This window comes from Elephantulus edwardii, unplaced genomic scaffold, assembly GCF_000299155.1.
Source record: "Elephantulus edwardii isolate Elephantulus edwardi_28Jun2011 unplaced genomic scaffold, EleEdw1.0 scaffold00127, whole genome shotgun sequence".
NCBI lineage: Eukaryota > Metazoa > Chordata > Mammalia > Macroscelidea > Macroscelididae > Elephantulus > Elephantulus edwardii.
Window position 1 is genome coordinate 6,554,808 of NW_006399877.1, and position 16,255 is coordinate 6,571,062.

Consider the following 16,255-nt stretch of genomic DNA (forward strand, 5'->3'; position numbering starts at 1 on the left):
ACCACCACCACCTCGTGCCCCCTCTGGCTGAGTTTCTCCACCACGACACGCATGCTGAGCCAGTGACTCCCGCTCATGGGTACAACCAGCAGCTTGCCGGCTCCAGCAAAGCCAGATGTCAGCAGAAGCCAGGCACACAGAGCAAGGAAGCCCGTCAGAGCTGCAGGCGCCATTGGGGAGCTCACAGCAACCCAGAGCAACCTGCTGCTTGGATTCAAAGCTGGTGTAATAAGCTTGCCTGGAAAAACAAGATATAAAACCTGCCTCATGAGAGGGTGTGTATTCTGACACTGTTACGAAATGTGCAGTCATTGTCGGTGACTTACTCATGAACACCATAAAGAATGAGCGGAATTACCGAGGCGGCTTTTGAGGAATTCTCAAATGAGTAGCTTCTGATCCTTGCCTTGGCCGCGGATCATATCCAGTACAATGTGAATTCAGAACAAAAATTATTATTCAATGTATTCTCAAGGACATAATTTAAAAATTATATAGGAAGTGGCTGACATTGTCAGAGAGGGTGACAGCAAAGTACTTCCATATAAAATTTCAGCGCAGCATTTTTGGGTAGAAATGGGTTTTTTTTTAAGATTTCTGAAGCAGCAATAAAACAATAAGTAACTACAACTACACTGAATATGAATGGATAAAATGCACTGGTCAAGAGAAAAAGAGGAACAGAACGGTTAAGAAAACAGGACTCATCAAATATGATGTCTACAAGAGACACATAGTAAACAAGGATAAACACAGACTAAAAATTAGAAAGTGTGAAACTGTATCAAGCAAATGGCAATCAAAAAAGAGAAACAGTAGTAATATTAATTTCTGATAAAAAATATTCTTTGGGACAAAAAACAGCAGAAGAGACAAGGAAGAACACTATATAATGATCAAAGGGTCTTATAAACAAGAGGACACAACATAATTGTTAGCTATGCATCCAGCAGGAATCTCTGGTGGCCTAGCAGTAAAGAGCTATGCCAGCAGACCAAAGGCATGCAGTTTGAATCCACCAGCTGCTCCATGGAAGAAGGATGGGCAATCTCCTCTCATGCAATTTACTACCTCTGAAAACTTCTGAAATGTGTTGGTTCCAATCTGACAGCACACAGTAACAAGTAGTTGTTGTTGTTAGGTGCCGTCAAGTTGAATATTATTCCTAGCAACCCTGTCAATAAAAGATCTGGACCCTGCTCTATCCTGTGCCATCCTCACAGTTCCTGACACACAAGAGCCCATTTTAGCAGTCACCAATCCACCTGGTTAAGAGTCTTCCTTTTCTTTGTTGACCCTCCACCCCTCCCAGCATCATGCAACAACATGATTGTTGTCAGAAAAACAAGGCAAGAAAAGGAAATAAAAGGCACCCAAATTGGTAAGGAGTAAGTAAAAACTCTACTTGTAGATTATACGATCCTATTTATAGAACACCAAAATCCCAGCAAGAAAATGACTGGGGGAAAAACTGATAGAGCAAAGTGGGAGGGACCAAAACCAACACACAAACACCAGGCTGAATCCGCTATAGCAACAAAGAGAACTCTGAAAGGAAATCACGGAAACTATGCCCTTACACCAAGCCCTCAAAAGAGGAAATCTTTAAATCAAACCAGAGATGCAAAAGGCCCTACAAAGAAAATAACAAAATATTACTATAAAAAACCAAAAGATACATTCATATGATGGATTATGGAATACTGTGCAGTATTCAGGAGCAGTGATTTTAAAAAGTACTATGTAACTTTGAGCATGTTGCAAGGAGGAAACTGTCCTTGGAAAGGGACATCATGTTTGGGAGGTTGAAGGGACAGCGCAGGAAAGGAAGACCCTCGATGAGATGGATTGACTCAGTGACTGGGGTAATGGGGTGGATGTGTCAGAGACAATGAGGTTAACTCAGGATAGAGCAGGGTTCAGAACTGTTGTACCTGTAGAATCACTATTAGTAACAAGCAACTCAATGGCATATAACAACAACATATAACATGAGAGAGCCTAGAGACCAATATGCTGAGTGAACTAACTCAGGTGCATCAGAACAAACACTGGACAAGACACTCCTGTGAGAAGAGAAGCCTAACCGGAGAGATGTGTACGGACAGTCAAAGAGGGAAGGGGAGGAGACGGGGGCTGAGGGCACAGAGGGGGAATCCCAGGGTCACAGTCTGGTGGCTGGAGGGTAGGGGTAGGAAAAAAAATCAAATTATTGTATAAGAACCAATACAAATTTAAAACAAAAATAATAAAATACATATATAGAAAAATATGCCATGCTCATGTACTGCAAGACCTAACATTGTGAAAATGGCAAGACTACCAAAAGCAACCTAAAAATACGATACAATCCCAATCCAGATCCCATCATCATATTTATTTAATATTCTTTAAAAGGTTACTTAGACATAAAACATTGCTAGCCTCCAAGATCTCATGTGCAATTTCTATCTTAGAATGATCTTTATGGTATATTTTTAATAACATTTTTATTTTACATTAGATTACTTACAAAGTGTGTATACATTGTTTTTCACACCAGATCTTTCCCATTTCCTTTACCCACCCCTCCCTCCACTCATCAAATTTTGTGACCCTATAATTAACACGCCCCATCTCCACACACACCCCCCCACCTTTTTCCCTTTTTTTACCTCTCTCCCCACCTTGGATCCTCATATTCATTCTACAATAGTGGTCTTGTACAGTATTTGTCCTTATGAGACTGAGGTAGTCCGCTCAGCATAATAATCTCCAGTCCCTCCCAAGCTAGGTAGTGATTTACAGAATCATTGCTCCTGCATGCTTGTAGTAATCCATCATGTAAATGGACCATAATTTCTCAATTCATTCAATTGTAGTTGGACATTTGGGCTGTTTCGATGTTCTTGTGTTGGTGAATAACGCTTTGTGAACATTGGTGAACCCATAATCATTTTCCATAGATTGAAAAAGTAATGACTAATTTCAGGTGGAAAGAAAAGAGATCCCAGAGAAGAAAAGTGATACTAAAGAAGAAAACGAAAGCAGGAGGCCTTAAAGCCCTTGCCCTCAAAGTTTGCTACACAGTCACAGTGATTAAAGAACTTATTGTTGGTAGAATGAAAGGTAGATTGACCAAAGGAATAAAATTGAGGACCCAGAAATAAGTCCATTCACCTATAGGCAACTGAATTTTGACAAGGAGTGAAATTCATGAAGTAGGGAAAAGACTTCTTTTTAAATGGTGCTAGTGCAACCATCTACTTGCAGAAAATTGGAACAAGAGCCCTGATCTCATACCATACACAAAACTAACTCAAGATGCATCAAAGACCTAGGAATAAAACCCAACATTATAAAGGCCATTATGAATAAATGCGAACAAATTTAGAGGGCTAATCTTCAGTAGGAGCTCTGGTGGCTTTTTCTTCCAGATGAAAACATCAAATAGGGAGCAAACTGAGAAAGTTAACATCCTGGAAAATTCCAGTGCCTCAACATAAAGTTGTGCCAAGAAATCTGGAGAATAACCACCTGGTCAACTAACTGGAAGAGATTTATATTTGTTCCCATCCCAAAGAAGGGTGACCAAACACATGCAAGCAAGATTCCACTGAAGATTATACAAAAACAACTGGAACAGCACATCAGTAGAGAACTGCCAGAAATCCAGGCTGGATTTAGAAGGGGTCGTGGTACTAGGGATATTGTAGCTAATGTTAGATGGATCTTAGTTGAAAGCAGGGAATATCAGAGGAATTTCCATCTGTGTTTCATTGATTATGCAAAGGCGTTTGACTGTGTGGATTATAACAAACTGTGGCTGACTCTGAGAAGAATGGGAATCCCAGAACACTTGATCATGCTAATGTGAAACCTACACTTGGACCAAGAGGCAGTCGTCAGAACAGAGCAAGGAAACACTGTATGGTTCAAAATTGGGAAGGGTGTACACCAGGGATGTGTCCTGTCTCCATACCTTTTCAAACTGTATGCAGAACAGATTATCTGGGAGGCTGGGCTCTATGAGGAGAAGTGTGGCAGCAGAATTGTGGAAGATCTATTGACAAATTGTGTTATGCAGATGACACAACCCTGCTTGCTGAAACTGAAGAGGACCTGAAGCACTTGCTACAGAGGGTAAGGACTGCAGCCTTCAATATAGATTAAGGCTCAATATCAAGAAGACAATAATTCTCACATTGGATCAATTGGCAGCATCAGGATGGATGGTGAATGGATTAAGATTATTCACAGCTTTAGTTTGCTTGTCTCCACAGTCAACACTCTTGGAACAAGCAGCCAGGAAATTAAAAGACATTGCCATGGGAAAGTCTGCTGTTAGGGACCTCTCCAAAGTACTGAAGAACAATGGTGTCACTCTGGAGACTAAGGTGCATCTAATACAGGCCATGGTCTTTACAATTACAAGTTATGCATCAGATAGTTGGACAATGACTAGGGAGGATAGAAGGAGAATTGATTCCTTTGAGCTGTGGTGCTGGAGAAGAGTATAGAGTGTACCATGTACTGCTAAGAAAACAAATTCATCCTAGAGAGGGTTAAACTGGGCTGCTCCTTGGAGGCAAGGATTCTGAGGCTTCATCTGACATACTTTGGACATGTTGTAAGGAGAGACCAGTCCTTGGAGAGGGACATCATGCTTGGTAGGGTGGAGGGATGGCGCAGGAGGAGAAGACCCTCTATGAGGTGGATTGATTCAATGACTGGGGTAATCAGATGGCTATGTCAGAGACAGTGCAATTGACACAGGACAGAGCAGGTTTTAGGGCTGTTGTACATAGGGTCGCTATGAATGGCAAGCGACTCGATGGCACATAACAACATAATATTCACAAGTCACAGAAAGAACAGAGAAGTAAGGGCCCCAAACTCAACATGAAAAGGAAGGAACATATAGGGATGAAAAAATAAGGAAGAACATAAAAGAACAGCATTAAACATAATTAAATAACTAATGATAAAAGAACCATGTTTGCTGAAACTGAGGAGGGCCTGAAGTGCTTGTTGCAGCAGGTCAAGGACTATAGTCTTCAATATGGATTGAAGCTCAACATCAAGAAGACAAAGATTCTCACCACTGGGCCAATTGGCAGCACATGATAGATGGAGAAGGGATTGAGATTGTTAACAATTTCTTTGTTCTTGACTTGAAAATCAATACTTTTGGCACCAGCAGTCAGGAAATCAAAAGATTAATTGCATTAGGAAGATCTGCTGTCAGGGACTTTTCCAAAGTACTAAAGAGTAATAATGCCAGTCTAGGGACTAAGGTGCCCCTGATTCAAGCTATAGTCTTTGGAAATAATTGTTATGCATCAAAAAGCTAGACAGTGACTAAAGATGGCAGAGGAAGAATTGATGACTCTGAGTTGTGGTGCTGGAGAAGAATGTGGACCACCAAGAGAACAGTTATACCCTAGAGAAAATGCAACCAAATTGCTCCTTGGAGGCAAGGATTCTGAAGCTCTGTCTCCATACTTTGGGCATGTTGCCAGGAGGCACCAGTCCTTGGGGAAGGACCTCATGCTTGCAAGGGTGGAGGGACAGCGCAGGAGTGGAAGACCCTGGATGAGATGGATTGATGTGGTAACTGTGGTAATGGAAGTAGGTGTGTCGGAAACAGAATGGCTCAGGGCAAGGTTCAGAGTTATTGTATGTAGGGGTGTACTAGGTATGTGTTGCAGGCAACTCAATGGCACAGAACAACAACAATGAAAAACAAGCAAAGTGTGAAGAGAAACAAGGAAAACAATGCAAGAATAAAATGAGGATCAGAAAAAGAGACATATTGCAACTGACAGGGATAATAACTGGAAGGAGAAAAATCACAGAAGGACTTACAAATTTAATCAGAAGAAAGAGTAACAAACTAGAGGACAGAATAGCAAGAGTGGAAGGCAGTATCAAGTAGTCAGGGTACTCCTTAGAGGCAGGGAGGGGGAAACGTAAGTCTTACAGACTTTGTGCATGTTGGAAGGAGGCCCCTGTACTTGGCAAAGGGCGTCATGCTTGGAAAAGTGGAGGGTCAGCGAAGGAAAGGAATAGCCTGAACGAGATGGATTGGAACTGACCAGGGCAATAGGCTCAAGCCTATCAGAGATCATGACGACGGATAGGACAGGGTTCCGATCTGCCACTCAGAGGGTTACTATGAGTTGTCGCTGACTTGATGGCATCTAACAACAACAATAAAGAGCAGTAGTGGCAGAGGCTATGGGGGGGAAAATAGCATCAAATCTCCCCAATACAAAGAAAGACACGCATCTCTACAAATCAAAGAATTTCAAAGAAGTAGGATGAATGTAAAGTCAACTACACCAATACACTCTTATTTGAGTTTTCAAAAGTGAATTATCAGACCAGCAAGAGGCAGTCACATACAAAGGATTCCCAATAAGATTTCCTCAGGCTCTTTCTCATAGAGCTGCTAGGGCCATCAACTTCTTCACCATGAAGCTGAACACCTCTTTCCCAGCCACTGGCTGCCAGAAACTCATTGAGGTGGACGATGAACACAAACTTCATACATTTTATGAGAAGAGAATGGTCACAGAAGTTGCTGCTGACTCTCTCGGTGACGAGTGGAAGGGATATGGTGTCTGGATCAGCGGTGGAAACACAAGCAGGGTTTCCCCATGAAGCAGGGTGTCTGGACCCATGGCCGAGCTCGCCTGCTGCTGAGTAAGGGGCACTCTTGTTACAGACCACGGAGAACCGGAGAGAGGAAGCACAAGTCTGTCCAGGGTTGCATTGTGGATGCCAATCTGAGTGTTCTCAACTTGGTCATTGTCAAGAAAGGGGAGAAGGCTATCCCGGGACTGACTGATACCACTGTGCCACGTCGCCTGGGGCTCAAGAGAGCCAGCAGAATTCGCAAACTCTTCAACCTCTCCAAGGAAGATGATGTCCGTCAGTATGTTGTGAGAAAGCCACTAAACAAAGAAGGTAAGAAACCCAGGACCAAAGCGCCCAGGATTCAGCGTCTTGTTACTCCACGCGTCCTGCAGTACAAGCGCCAGCTCTTTTTGCTGAAGAAACAGCGCACTAAGGAAAATGAGGAGGAGGCTGCAGAGAACGCTAAGCTTTTGGCCAAGAGAATGAAGGAGGTCAAAGAGAAACACCAGGAGCAGATTGCCAAGAGACGGAAGCTGTCCTCTCTGAGAGCTTCTACCTCCAAATCCGAATCCAGTCAGAAATAGAATTTTCTATGTGTGGCAAATAAATAAGCTCAAATATTAAATCGCAAAAAAAAAGAAAGAAAAAGAAAAAAGATTTCCTCAGAATGTTGGAGGCCAGAGGGCAATATGTGCTTTATGAAAGCCCACCATGCCAGGCTTCCCTCTCTAATAGACACGGGTCATGTTCCCTGTTCACATGCAGAATGACCTCGAGTTTACAGAAGCAAGTTAATCACAGCTCAAGAAAGCAATGGGACACACTCGGATGTGGGACGTTCTACAGGACACTGATGTAGTGCAAAAAATAACACATTTTTTTAAAATGGGTAGGAAACTGTTCAGAATAATAGAATGTTAGGGGAAATGAATCAATGTGGGGAAAGTGTTTTTATTCTTAGTGGACTAAGAGGAGGCCTGTCTTCAGGGACTGAGAGGACAGCACACAGCTGAGAGGGGTGTGTGTACATGGTAGAAAGAAGAGTCTGTCTGCTCCCACAACCAAGAGGAGCTGAGAGCTGTTTCCACAGAAGGAAGGAGGGGTGTGAAGATTCTGGAATCTTCCAGACTTTGCCTCCATGCTTCCTCATCCTGATCAGAAACCTGTTGATTCTGATCCCAAGTTATACCTGTTCCTTCCTTAATAAGCCACTTAATTGTTAGTCTGAGCTGTGAGTTCTATGCCCTCATTACAGCAATGTATTAAAAGCAACAGAGAAGCGGACACTCTGGAAGTCATGATTTGTCAGAATTGGTAAAAAAGGTGGAGCGTGGACTGTATCTGATCTACATCTTATATACATCAGGTTTAGGCTGATGCAGGTTCTTATCCCAAGATATATATAAAATAATATAATAAAATAAATAAAATATAAAATAAAATAATAAATAGTTAAATATTTTATATGTCCTTATAGACACAACCAAACATGTATGTGTCCATTTTGGCACAGCTCAGTGTTTTATAGTTGTTGTTGTTGTGAGGGGCCATCAAGCTGACCACAACTCATGGTGACCCTGTCTTGTGCTGTCCTCAGCATCTCTGATATTCTCAAGCCCACGGTTACAAGCACTTTTTCAAGCCATCTTTACTGAGACTCTTCCTGTCTTTTTATGACCCTCCACCTTTTCCAGTATATCTTTTTCTAAAGGTCAGCTTAATGTGATAACTGGCAGAGAAATTTTTAAGAAAATTAGCCCTTCAGCCTGTCTTAGGCTCACACAGGGTCCTGAACTTCCTTCTCATTGCCTTCAAAGATCCACAGACTCCTGTTATGGTGAGCGAGAATCCAGACCTGGTTTTGTCAAAGCTTAAAGCAAGTCTCTCAATTTGTAGGAAGCTCCGGTGTTTACATTCTCATCTGATGACTCGGAATTTCCTTGCTGCATAGCACTTTCTGAGTCTCTGGTGAATTTTGAAGAAAGGACTATATACACTTTAGATCAAAAATACAAGGGAGCAGACAGAAGGAAGGATGTATACAGGGGTGGTGCCACAAAGCGGGCAGGGGACCCTAGACAAGCTGTGCTACGGCCAAGGGAGTGGGATGGAAACCACCAACCGCACTGACACTGACCTCAGCAGTGGACAGCTGGTGTCACTGCCAGCCTCTCACTCTCCCATGTGTTACTGAAATTAACCTGGTACAGCAGATTCTCAAAAAAACCTCAATATTGTCCAGTCAGAATCAACTCATAGCTGACACCTTCAGGGGGCTTTCAGAGGCAGGAAGTGACAAAGAAGGATGTTGTCTCAAAGGGCAGCTGGTGGAGATTTGAAACACCAGAGATGAGTTACTTTTAGGTTACCAGCCCAACTCCCTACAGACTATATCCCTAAAGCCCCCTAAAATTGGCCATACAATGTTATAAAGTCTTAAATACAATACATAAGTAATCACTAAGAAACTATCTTACACAATACAAAATTGGAAAGGAGAAGACACCCAAAAACACTCACTCGCAATAGCTATCAGGTGGAAGCAACCTAAATGCCCATCAACAGATGAGTGGACAAACGCGGTACTTACATCCAGGGAATGTGTGGTGGATCTGTTGACTCAGCGTTTGGCATCTCTAGAGTGGAGTTCCCAGGTCTTGCTATTGTTCTCTGGGACCAGCCTCTAATCTAACCCCCTGTTCTATAAAGTCTGTGTGGACATTTATTTAAAGAGAATTTTGGTTGCACTTCCTTCCAAACAACAGACAGGGTGTTTGTTTTTCTTTTTGGTAATCTACACTATGCTGGTGGACTTTGAGCCAGAGCGCCCCAATTCATCTGGCAAGTACCATCCGCCGACACCCACCTGGGACTATGGGACTTGCCAGATGAATTGGGGTTTTCTGACTCATAGTCCACCAGCACGTGGGTGTGCTGGAATTTAAAAATGCCATACAGCCCGAGGAATTGATTTGGGATGAACACTCTTTTAAGTGGTACAGCAGCGGTCTATTTGGTCTACTGAAGTAACTTAGAGTTGCTACGGCCTAGTGTTATTATTCTGGAGGAACCTTCTTCTAAGTTGTACAGCACTCTTCTGTCAATTTGCTGTGTTGTGGTACTCTGGGTTTACTGTGAAAATGAATCTTGTGCCATTGAGGGTCAAATGTCGTACCAGCTGCCCACAGTGGACAGTGTTTGGTGGAGCTCCCAGTTTAAGACAGGTTTGGAAGCAGGTGTGACATCCACTTCCTAAACCACAAGCCTCTGGAAACTCTATGAACCTGGAGAAACAATGCTACTTATAGAAAGGTTTCAGGCCTTTGGTTCATAGTGTCTTATGAGTCATGCTCGACTTGACATCAGTCAACAACAACAGTCTATATTCAGTACTATCCACTAACACTACAATTCAGAGGCGTTGATTTTCCTTAGTCTTCTTTATTCATTATCCAACTTTCAGATGCAAACAAAGCAACTGAAAATATCACGGCTTGGATCAGGCATAACCTTAGTCTTTCAGTTACCTTCTGGCTCTTTAGCACTTTGGAAAGGTCCTTGAAGCAGATTTCCCCAATGCAACATGTACCTTGATTATTTTTTTTTTACTGTTGCTATTATAGTTCTTGACCGTGGATGCAAACAATATTTAATCTTTGACAATTTTAATCCTTTTTCCACCTGACCCAGCATTGCCGATTGAGCCAGTTGTGAGGATTTTTGTTTTCTGACACTGAGATGTAATCTTACAGAAGACTGTGGTCCTTGATCTTCTCCAGAAATTCCTTTAAGTCTTCTTCACATTCTGCAAACAAGGTTGTGTCGTCTGCATAACCTAGGCTACTAGTGGATTTTTGAAAGGCTTTGAATGTTTTCTTCATTAAGTTGAAATAATTCAACCAAAGAAACTAGATACTGATGACTGTTGTTTAATTCCTAATAATGAGAACTTGGTAACTATATGTGCTGGCAATCCCAAGGCAGGTAGTTTGAATCCACCAGCTGCTCCTGGATAGAAGTATTATCTTGTTGTTGTTGTTGTTGTTGTTGTTGTTAGGTGCTGTCGAGTCAAGTACGACTCATAGCAACCCTGTGAGCAAAAGCTCTGAAGCCTGTTCTGTCCTGCACCATCCTCACACTGTCTGACACACAAGAGCCTGTTGCCGCAATCACAGTGCCCAATCTCCAGGATTTACAGCCTCTGAAAACTGGAGGGTCAATTCTGACTCAATGGCAATACGTATTGTTTCCTATATATATATATTTTTAAGGCCGAATCTGTTCTAAAGGGACATCAAACCCACTGCCATGCAGTCAGATCTGACTTGCAATGACCCATCATCAGGTTACTGAGACTGTAAAATGTGACAGGACAAGACTGCCCAACCTTCTTCCTCAGAGCAGCTAGTGGGTTGCAGCTGCCTGCCTTTGGGTTGGCAAGGCAACTCTTGCTCACTAGGCACCAGAGCTCCCTTCTATATCGTCTATACCCAGGCCTAGGCCTCCAGAGCTCCCTTATATATTATCAATATACAGGCCTAGGCTACCAGAGCTCCCTTATATATACTCTATGTACAGACCTAGGCCATCAGAGCACCCTTATACATACTCTATATGCAGGCCTAGGCCACTGGAGCTCTCTTATAAATAATCTGTATACAGACCTGTCACTGATGATGCTTTTAGATGCCATTCAGTGAAAGTTCTACCCATAGTGACCCGTTATACAAAATAGAGCTGACATAGATTTTCCTCTATTCTGCATTACAGAGAAGATCACCAAAGCCCAAATCTTTTGTCCAGGAAGTCTGTTTAGATTTCCAGTCTTTCCACTAGCAACCCACAAGGGTTCATCATAGGATTCTGAGTTATCCTCACCTATCCTTGCACAGGTATGCTATTATTCAAATCATCTACATAATCTCATCCTCATCCTTCTTACCTACTTTCCTTTTTCTATTATTAGAAGGAAGCCCGTCATTTCCTTAGACAGCCTCCCCGGGTTACAGCCAGCACAAGATGACTTAGAGTGAAAGGAAACAGAACACATGGGAATGATTTTTGTCCACTTTCTGAGAAATAAGACAACTGAAAACAGATATGAGCACCAACCTGAGGTAGACGTTGTCCCTCCTTGCAGTTGATCCCTCCAATGAAGACCATGTGGGGCATGGCTGGCCTGGGATACTCAAACACAAAGTCATATCTTAACAGCCATATGGAGGCCTTCTTGTACAAGGCACCCAAGTCCACATCTCTCTTGAGGAGGTTCGAGGCAAGGTCTTGGTACTTCCTATACAGAAGGTAAAGTAGGGGGAACTCCAACAAATTCACGAGAAAGTTGGCCACCCGTTGGGGGAAAGTCATGTGGTCAGAGAACTGAGTGTAGAATCTGGGGATGTAGGACACAGGGTTTGGGCTCCCACTGAATGTGTACTCCAGGGTACATGGGAAACCCCGAAAGAGGTACACGGAGGGCAGACCCAGATACTCAGCCAGGATCACGCCACAAGGTAAGGCTGGGTCGGTAAAAAGGGCATCGAACTTACTCTCTCTGAGGAACTGCAGGGTCTCCGAGTCCTTCAGGAGGCTCTCACAGGTGGTGAAGTCCATGTCAACAACAATCATGTTGTTCCAGTACTCTGTCTGAGGGCCACTCAGGAAAGACCTCTCAGCAAAGTGGCTGTTTCCAAAAGAAAGAAAACGCTCATTAAACTCTTCCACAGTGTAGGGCACTGGGTAGACTCTCCTGGTGTAACGTCTCGATTCCATCAGAAGCAAGTTCACCTCCGGCACCACCACCACAATGTCATGGCCCCTCTGGCTGAGAACCTCAACGATCTCCTTCATACTAAGCCAGTGACTTCCATCCTGGGGAACAACCAGCAGCTTCTCACCTCCAACCACACCCCACAGTGCTAACAAGAACAGCCCTGCGGAAGCCTTCTGAAATGCTTGGAGAAGGCAGGCCATGTGGATGGAGGGTGAGGAAAATAAGAATGGAAATTACTAGCTTCCACCACTCTAGGTCTCTTTCCTAAGCTTAGTAGTACTTCTCTCGATCCCGGTCTACTTCAACTTGTCTCTGATTTTTGCACTCTGATCTAAAAGAATTACAAGGTAATATTTAACTGCTTCTACATGTGCAGCTGACCCGGACCCGTAAGGTCCTTTATCAGATTGCAACTGAGCTTCCTGGTGTTCTTTTACTTTTCACTCATATCCACTCCCTCTCCAAAAAAGGTAGAGTGACTTGAGAACACAGAAACATCCCTCAGGACACGCTGCACTCTTCATCCTGAACTCCCCGGATGCCACAACATCAATGGTGTCCCAAGTGAACAACTATCAGTGAGTATCAACTTTTTTACCAACTTTTCTCAAGAAGAAAGAAATAGTTGTCCTAACAAATGCAAGATCACACAATGTAATTACAATTCCAACTCATAAAGTTCCCATTTGTTAGAGAAGAAATGAGTTCCAAAGGACTTCCTTGATATCAACGCTTTCAGAAGGAGTCAACCGGTGATGCAAATGATAAAGCCTTCAACTATTAGCCTAGAGGTTGGGCTGGCAGGTCAAACCCAACCAGCAAGACCTAGTAATATGCTTCCAGAAAGTCAGTCACTAAAACCCTGCAGGAAAGCTTTTCTCTGTGAACATGCCATCAGCGTGAGTCAGGATCTACTTGCCATAACTCATCACAACCCTTAAGGAAGTGGGTCATTGGGCTTTTCCTCCAAGGGACTGCTGGGTGGGCTCTAATCACCAACCTAGCAGATGAGTGAAAATCATTAGTGCCACCCAGAGGTCTTGGAGGTCCATGGCTAAAGCTTGGTTGCTCACCAAAAGGTTAGTGATTCAAACCTCTGAGCTGCTTGTGGGAGAAGATGAGGCAATTGGCTTCCATAAAGATTTACAGCCTTGACAATGCCAAGAGGCAGGACCAAGCTGACTTGCTACGAGCTGGAATGGTGATGGGTTGGTCTGACCTTGGCTGTGGGCTATGTGCTCTAAGATCATTAGTTCCATTTTCAAAGCAGATAAGAGGGGTAGTTGTGGAGTCAGACTTCCCTCCTAATTACGTGCCTGAGCCTCTCCGTGCCTGAATTTCCTAAGCAGGAAAGTGGGACTACATTACCACCTACCCCAACACTGTTGTGTGAACTCCCCAAGTTTATGTCTGAGTCCTTGAGAGAGGTTCTCTCTGTTTGCACCCTTCTGGTCTCTATACTGACACATTTGCTTCTAGCACTTTGGAGAGGTCTTTGACATCAGATTTTCCCACTGTAATGTGTCTTTTTAATATCTGGACTGCAAAGGATGTTGGTCATGGGACTAAGTAAGATGAAATTGTTGACAATGTCAATCTTGACTCCATCTATTATGTGAGATGTAATCCCCCCATTGAAGGTTGTGATTTAAGTGCTCCTTTCTTTCAGCAAGCAAGGTTGTATCATCATCTGTATAATGCAGGTTGTTGATGAGTCTTCCTTCTATGTTGGGGAATGTTAGGGAAGAGGGGGAGGCCTCTTGCCGGACCAGATCTCCTAGCTGCAGATAAGTGCAAGCCTTTGATGGCTGCCGCATATGTTGAGTGGGAGTAGTCTGCACTGATCTGAGGTTCTTCTGTCCAATCTGCATGTCCCACGTCCACAATCCCACCCCATCCTGTCTTCTTGTTTACTTGCCTGCATATAAGTGCACTGCAACCCCAATAAAGTTGAGTTTGGCTCTCTTCAGTGCTCCCGAAATAGTGTATCTCCATCATACTTACCACCATCAGGGTGTTGCTGCTCCCTGCCGGCAAACGGACAGCAACATTCCTATCCTGACGCCTTATTCTTCTTCAAAAAGTCCAGCTTCTCAAATCATTTGCTCAGTATATAGATTGAAGAGGTACAAAGAAAGACTACAGCCCTGATGGATGCCTTTCTGATTTTAAGCCATAGAGTAATCACTTGTTCAGTTCAGACAACAGCTTCTTGGTTTAGGTAAAGGTTCTGCCATGAGCATAATTAAATGTTCTGGGACTCCCATTCTTCTCCATGTTAGCCATAATTTGTTGTGATCCACACAATCAAATGCCTTTGCATAGTCAATAAAACACAATTTACACATTCTTCTGGTATTCTTTCCTTTTAGCCAAGACATCAACAATATCCCTGATGCCACAGTCTCTTCTAAATCCAGCTTGAATTTCTCTGGTAGTTCTCTGTCGGTGAATATTCTGGCCACCTTTAAATAACTGCAGTGATATTTTGCTTGCAGGTGATATTAATTATATTGTTCAATAACCTCTAAACTCTATTGGAGTATCTTTTTTAGGGGATTGTTTTAGGGATTGTTTGACTGTTGTTGTTCCATCAGGTCACCAGTGATTGATAGCAACCTGACATACAATAGCTCTGAATCCTTCCCTATCCTAAGCCAGTAAATCTCAGTTGACTAGGTAGCTGTCCTCCATGTGTCTTGACACATCTAGTGAGCGTGTCTGTCCTGGGATGCATCTGTTTTCTGGCACATGTCATTTAGTATTCTATCAGTTCCTGAGGCTTTCTTTGTTTCCAACGTCTTCGGTGCAGTTTGAACTTCTTCCTTCATTATCACTAGTTATTGATCATATGCTCTTTCATGAAATGGTTTTGTGTCAGCCAGTTCTTTTTTGGCACAGTGACCCTGTGTATTCCTTCCATCTTCTTCTTTTCTTTTTTAATGCTTCCTGGATCATTCAAGATTTTTCCCATGGCATCCTCCAGTATTTCACCTTGAGGTTTGAATTTGGGTTTTCATTCTTTCAGATTGAGAAATACAAAATCCCTTCTCATTTTCTTACTGCACTTCTTTTCATATTTGTTATAATACAAATATACAAAGAAGCAGTGTAATGATAAAGATTGAAGTTGTTTCCACTTGACAGAGGAGCCAGATGTCACATAGGTCATGATGCCTGCACACTTGCTTGTCTTTATGGTTTCTTAGGGGTACAATACCTATTACTCCCTAAATCTAGAGCACCAGAAACAGGTTGCTTTTGACAGAAGACAATGAAAACTACACACTGTCCTGTATATGGAGTGCTTTTATCAATGAAAAACAAATGAACTTGGATCAACCAAGTCTATATGTCAATCACAATTTCAAACATAGCAACAACATGAGGATGGCACCATGAGGGGCACCACTTTCTTGTTTTCTACATAAGATGCGACGAGACCAGACCACTTGGGGACAAACCACAGCCTACAGACCTCCAGGTTCAGGAGCAAATTCGGCACACTGACAGATGGCCATGAGACAAACTACAATGTGGAACGTTCATCAGCTCACTGTCCTAGTTAGTGAAACAAGTGACAGTTTTCTTAAAAGACAAGAAAGTGTTCTAGAATCAGCAAGGGTCGTGCTTCCCCTGGCTTGTGTTCTGACCCATTGAGGTTCCGTGCATCTGTGCAGTTTGCAGAAGCAAGCTAACCACACCATTAGAGGGTAAAAGCAAAAACTCAGATGTGGGCCATTCTGCAGGATGCTGACCTCATTAGTAAGACATTTCTAAAACGGCTAGGAAACTACTATAGAGTAAGAGAATGTTCTTAGGTCCTGAGAGGAGACCACACAGCTGAGAGGGGAGGGGACC

The 16,255-nt window shown here is 43.0% G+C and overlaps 1 protein-coding gene and 1 pseudogene across 1 annotated transcript; one reads left to right on the top strand and one right to left on the bottom strand.

Annotated features, from left to right (window-relative positions):
* The first annotated feature begins 6,456 nt into the window (after nt 1-6,456).
* On the top strand, nt 6,457-7,205 carry LOC102872726 (annotated as a pseudogene).
* Nucleotides 7,206-8,338: 1,133 nt separating this feature from the next.
* LOC102875014 (UDP-glucuronosyltransferase 1-6-like) lies at nt 8,339-12,594 on the bottom strand. The gene is made up of 2 exons (XM_006893525.1): nt 11,734-12,594; nt 8,339-8,350 (listed from the first exon to the last, which is right to left on the bottom strand). Exons 1-2 carry the CDS (start codon nt 12,592-12,594, stop codon nt 8,339-8,341), a joined length of 873 nt encoding a protein of 290 aa, XP_006893587.1.
* Nucleotides 12,595-16,255: the final 3,661 nt, after the last annotated feature.

Excerpts from the sequence above, each read along its gene's own strand:
- LOC102875014 (XM_006893525.1), bottom strand. The coding sequence starts at position 12,594 with ATGGCCTGCCTTCTCCAAGCATTTCAGAAGGCTTCCGCAGGGCTGTTC.